This window comes from Drosophila subobscura, chromosome A (assembly GCF_008121235.1).
Source record: "Drosophila subobscura isolate 14011-0131.10 chromosome A, UCBerk_Dsub_1.0, whole genome shotgun sequence".
Classification (NCBI taxonomy): domain Eukaryota; kingdom Metazoa; phylum Arthropoda; class Insecta; order Diptera; family Drosophilidae; genus Drosophila; species Drosophila subobscura.
Genome location: NC_048530.1, coordinates 7,106,076 through 7,112,075, shown reverse-complemented (window position 1 = coordinate 7,112,075; position 6,000 = coordinate 7,106,076). Strand labels below are relative to the sequence as shown.

The 6,000-nt window shown below is 42.9% G+C and overlaps 2 protein-coding genes across 2 annotated transcripts in view; one reads left to right on the top strand and one right to left on the bottom strand.

The window, feature by feature from the left end:
• The first annotated feature begins 204 nt into the window (after positions 1-204).
• Positions 205-6,000, top strand: part of LOC117891579 — a 74,305-nt gene continuing 68,509 nt past the window's right edge. Inside the window, exon 1 of the mRNA XM_034797108.1 lies at positions 205-916. The gene's annotated coding sequence lies outside the window, so the exon portion shown is untranslated. The remainder of the gene's footprint in view (positions 917-6,000) is intronic.
• On the bottom strand, positions 3,288-4,084 carry LOC117894541. Its single transcript, XM_034801665.1, has 3 exons — positions 3,931-4,084; positions 3,646-3,849; positions 3,288-3,539 (listed from the first exon to the last, which is right to left on the bottom strand). Exons 1-3 carry the CDS (start codon positions 4,054-4,056, stop codon positions 3,288-3,290), a joined length of 582 nt encoding a protein of 193 aa, XP_034657556.1. The 5' UTR covers positions 4,057-4,084.

Genomic DNA, 6,000 nt, shown 5'->3' with positions numbered 1-6,000 from the left:
AACATGCTTGACGCGGTAGATTTGCCGGCGATTCCCATCGCACAACGGTTGCGCTTGGTGGTTCGATTCAAACACGAAAAACAAACGAAACGGCCGGCCGTTTGCTTGCCTTTGCTTGTAATGCTACCAAAATGCTGGGAAAACACCGATACGTTTGAAGCGACCAAATCTGCTCGGCAGCAGGCAACATGTGTTAAGCGGCTACGAGCGGCTCGACACAACAATCCCGAACGTTGACTAAATCGGTTGGGTCCACGCGCGTCGTTTACCGTTTGCCGTTTACCCGTTTTGCGTATTTTTGACTCGTTGCGTCCCATCTTCCGCGCTTTTTCGGGGCCCGTGGTAAATAAATGAATTGTTTAAACATTTAAACAGAGCAGGACAGAGAGACTCAAGAGCAGGAACATCGTCGTCATCAGCGTCCTCTGTTTCCTCCTTTTTGGCGGCGCTTTCGTGTTTTGTTTTTCTCTGCTGAGCCGCGTCTTTGCGTAGGTTATTTTGCCTCTCTGCGTGCGTTCGTGTGTGTGCTGTGCCTGTGTAGGGCTGTATGTGTGTTCTCTTTTTTTTCTAAACAAATTCCAAGTGCAGTTTTTTTTTACGAGTGCAGTGTTTTTTCTCTCTTGAGGAGAAAAGGAAAAGGAGAGATAGAGAAATAGAAATAACAAGTTGAAAGAAAGATCCGAAAACCGGATTCAATAACAGAAGCAGCATCACAAGAGAAGAGCAGAGCAGAGGATCAGAAGCGAAAACAGCAGAGAAAAAAAAAACAAACACACGCACAAGGCAGCGACGCCGCCGCCAGCAGAAGTGCCCTGATCCTCTCAGCGCCGCAGCTGGCAGCACTCTCTCTCTCTGTCTCTTTCGCCTTTTTTAAAAGCAGAACAACGAAGCAGCAGAACAGCATCAACATCAGAAGGTGAGTGGGAAATTTAGCATCCTGTTGCTCTCTCTGTTTTGCGCAGGCGTAGCGGTATGGGCCCCCCTTTAAGTGCTCCACTGATTGGATCACGATCCCTTTTCCCCCGTCACTGTGTTTCGTGCAAAAATTAAGAGAGTGCGGCTGCAATGAAATGCAATTAAATGCAGCACCAGCGGCAGTGGATCTCAATTTGTATTTTGTTTTTCTTGTTCTCCGTCGCTGCGCTGCGCTGCTTTCCCTTCCTTTCGCTCTCGTTGGGTATATGGTCTGCGCTGTCGTTTACTGGAATTCTGCCGGTCTGAATAACCGCTTTCTGCCTGGCAGCGACGCGTCGCGACGCTCTAATTTCTTGTAAAAACATTTAGCGCGACAAAGTGGGAAAGATGCTGCGTTTTGTGGGGGAGGGGGTTAGGTTCCAGCGATAGACAAAGTCGCGCAATCGATAGACGGAGAGCGCATATCGATAAGCCGCTAATTGAATTAGCACCTGCCCCTTGCACACCCCACACCCTTTGCTCCCGCAGCAAAAACAAATTGGATTAATGAAAAAGAGAGACGGAAACACAGAGAGAGGGAGAACGAAAAAAACTAAATGGTAAAACGATGGATTTCTGATGTCAAAAACAAAAAGAAAGGGCCAGCAAGAGAGATAGAGTCTGTCAGTGGGAGAAGGAGGGGGTTGCAGCTACAAAATGTTTCTTTCATAATCGAAGAGTGCGAAGTGGTAGAGGTGGAAAGAGGATGGCCACGACACGACATGATAATAACGGTTTCACAAATTTTTGTTTATGGTTTATTTTTTTGTTTCTTCTTCTGTGAATTTTTTATTTTTTTTGCGTGTTTTCCTTTCGTTTGCTTTTCAGTTTAGTCTTTTTATTTGCAATTATTTCCTTCCCGCTCCCTGGATCTGCTATTCCTGGTGCGGATAGGAAACAGCAATTGGGAAGACCCTGTAGGATTTAACATTAAAGAATTCTCTGGTTTCCCTGAATTTTCGTCTTGTTTCCCATTTCGAATTCGATTCCCATCGAATGAAATCGATTATTCATCGAAAGACAACCCCTTTTGTTTAATTAAACTTTTGTCTGTGCTAATTGCAAAATACGAGACCCGTCGCAAAGAGAAAGATCTATTAATATTATCTCTGTTCAATTTCGATTCTCCTTTCAATTTCGATTTGCATTTGAATGAATGATTGAATGGATATGTGAATTGTTTGTCGGGGAGAGGAGAGGGCGGAGGAGCAGGCACCACTGAAGGGAAAGTGTGTGGGTGTGCAAATCGTGTGCGGCCCAGCCCTTAGGGGCTTCTTCTGGGATCTATTTATCTTGTATTGTGATCCCATCCACTAATTAAAATCGCCACAAAAAAGAAAAATCAAAACCATTTTTTGATGTACTTTTGATTTGATTGCCCCCTGCCTTTCCCGCTGAAATAGCAAACAAAAATTGGATTATGATTATGATATTCGCATGATATTCGATAGGTAGCTGTCGTTAATGAGCTCCACACCGCCTTTCCCCTCGCTCTTACTCTGCATGGGGTCCCCACCCATCTCATATTTCACCCGAAAAAAAGTTGTGGGTAAATGGTTGAATGGATGGATGGATTGTTGGATGAATAGATTCGTGTCATATCCGCAAAATGAATTGGCATTCGTCTGGCGCGTCCGTCTGTTGCAGAGTCGCGTAATTGGAGGCAGAATTTGGCGTGGAGGGGAAAGGTAGCAGAATGCGAGAGGGAGAAATGGTTTCGGTTTTCGGTTTCGGTCTGGTTATATACGCAAAATCAACACATTTCCAAAGAGGGGAAGCGGGTTGATGTGGTGTCTGTCAATGGGTTAATTGGAATGGCATATTTCGCAGCTATTAGCCGGGATAAGTCGATGAAAAGAAATGATTATTCGTGTATTAAAGTGTTTATTTATCGATTACAAGTTACAAAATATGGTATATTTCGTTTATGTGTGTTTCCTTGTGGCAGTGTAAGAGAAGATTTGAAAAACATTTTGCGATCGATAAGTTCTGTTATTCAGTGTTTCAATGTGAATATTGTTTTCTGTTACTTCATCGGGTATTTCAATAATCGACAAATCTAAATGATTAATGGTTTAATGATTTAATTGGATATTGATCTTGTATGTATTGATTGTGTATTCTTTGTATCATGTGGCTAATTAATCGATTACTTATCGATTATTGAAATATCTTTTGTAATTTGTGGAATGTAATTCGATTATTGCTATGTTTCCTTTGATATGTGCTTAATATATACCAATAATCGATCAAAATCGATCGATACTTGACGATTATTGATATTTCTTCTGTGATTTTCTTTTCCACTGTGTCTTTAAGCTTTTTTAATCCTCTTATAAGTCGAAATCTCCCCAAATGTTCAGCAAGTCATCCATATTTTCCAGCTCCTCATCTTCAAGATCGTCCATGTATGTAGACTCCTTAGAAGAGTAGCGGCGCTTTGCCCATTGTGGTGGGGCCGAAGAGTTGCGAACGCGTTTGCGGCTCTTTGTCGTCAGGGACTTGGAACGGTAGCGTAAACGCGGTGGAATTACCCCCGATGAAGCAGGAATATTCTCAGAGTACTTGGGAAAGGGATTTTTGATCTGCAAAAGAGGACCACAGAATAAAGAAGCGCAGGGAAATCCCTGCATGCTTGTGGCTCATATAGTAACTGGGCTGCATCAATGACATTAATAATTTATTAGGCACATTTAGTGGATCTTCCGTGATCTGCAGCAATGCCCCAACCTCCCCGAACTGCAGAGGTACATTTCCATTCTCATCTGCATCCTCCAAGCCGACATTAATCTGAATGACATTCATGCCATTGACCTTAATCAGGCCATGGACTGCAGCTATTTGTGTCACTCCATTTTGCATCTTAAAGGCATAAGCATGCAATTCTGCCATGCACTACAGTAGGGAGTGGGAACAGCGGCTATTGCTACTGGGGCTTGCAACTTTATGAGGATGCCTAGGGAGGCGTGCACTCACCTGGTGGTCAACAAAAAATTCATTTTCCTTACTGTAGCCTATGCGATACATGATGTACGGCTCGAGGGTGCGCGCTGGCCCCCCATTGACGCTGAGCTTTACTGTAAAACTATATTCTGTATCCATTTTGAAAAAAATTTAGTAACAAACAGAAAAAATCAAGAGAGAATTTAAATAATTTTGTTTCCTGTCCGTCTTGTTTGTAGGATTTGACGGGTTTTTATCGTTTAAAATAGTACATAGCAGCCGTAGAAAATCGAATCGAGGCTCTGCGTTTTTTTTCTCGGAAAGTAGGCTGAGAATAACTCTAGGATAATTGTAATTTTTGCGTGTTTTTTAGCAACTAATTAATTGCAAATGACACAAAATCCATTGCAGTAGAAGTTCTGTTAAAAGCGAAATTTACATACATCAGTTTTCTAACGTTGTTGAATATTAAATATAATTATTGTATTTATTTTCTTGGGTTCATTCAGATCAATTGCATACAGTGTTGCAGGCACAGTGTGGCATGCAATTCAGATTCCACCACAGCGGATATAAATTGGAATGAATTCATCGATTTATCATTTTTCGTTTATCGTTTTCTTTCGCTTTTAATCATCGCTCAATTGTATGTATTTTGAGAGCTGTTGCTGCTGCTGCTGCTGCTGCCTTTGCGTGTGGCATGCCCCTTGGTATTCGCATTCGCCGCAGACCCCGTTTGCAGTTCTATATTTAAGTTGCATGCCCCAGCCGCAGCCGCTTCATAGAGGGGGAAGAGTAGGGGGCAGCGCTGCTGCTCTACCACTTTTCACATCGTGCCACACGAAATGTCTGCGTTTCGTGAGGCAGCAACAGCAGAAGCAGCGAAAAAAGAGGCTAAATATAAAATAATTTCCAAGCCAAAACGAGCGAAAAACCACTCGCGGCAGAAGACAATTGAGAAGAATTTCGTGGCACAAGACGAAAAGATGCCAAAAAAAAAAGAAGAGGGGCAAAAGAAACAGAGTGGTGGCGGGAGGAGAGCGACAACAGCACGACGAATAAGAGGGGAAAAATGTTTCGAGTCTTCTAGGATATTTTTAGGGTAATCGAAGAGCCGATTGATGGCCAGCATTATTCTCATCTCTCAGAAGATTCAATTCCTCAATCACAGATTCAATACCTCACAGGGTTTTGAGGTTTGTTTTCGATTTTCCACAGGGTATACGCTTGGTCGGAAGCAAATTTTGTTGGTTGCCTCTTGATCATGCCTCTTGCTAGGTTCTGTGTGACACTGCTTAACGATGGATCTGTGGATGGTGGAGGGCCCCTTTTCTGTGGGAATTAGAACCGAAAACTGAAGCTAAAGCTCAGCCATAAAAGACCTTGGGGCCACGGTGATCACACAGTTGCCACCCGCATCCCCCAGCCACTACCGCTGCTGAAATGTTGAGCCAAAAAATGTGACGGAAATTCAATTGAAAAGGCCACTAATTTTAATGGTAGAAATCTTTTAACAAATAGAGGAAGACATTTAAGGAAAATTTAACATGAAAAATCCAAAATTTATCTGCATTTTAGCATTATTATAGCCTTTGCTATATGTTCAGACTTAAGGCAGATTTTTGGGGCACATAAAATCCTTAAGAGCAATCTTGTGCGCCGTTTTTTCCTTGAGTGCCTCTCAGCTGAAGATTTCATGCAAATTGTTTTGCGCCAAAATGCTACCCTAAAATGTAATGCCGCACGTTTGTGCAACACGTGTGTCGTCTGCCCAGCACCACCAAACAACACGCAGAGCCCAGCAAGAACCAATAGCCATTTTTTGTCCGTCGTTTGGAGTGCACTCCCGGCTGCCGTTTGCTTCGCGTTTTGGAGTCTCACATTTGGCTTACAAAGAAGAGGTGAAGCTGGTGTCGTAGCTGAAGCTACATACATATGTATGAATGTACGTCGCCACAAGTGGTTGAAAGGGTGTCTGCTCGTATTGGTGGCATAAGCACAGGGAGCCAAACATTCAAACACCAAAAAAGTCACGAAAATCCATTAAAATGATCGACTGCCACTCCACTCGTTGGGGTTATATGTACATCCATGTACATTGAT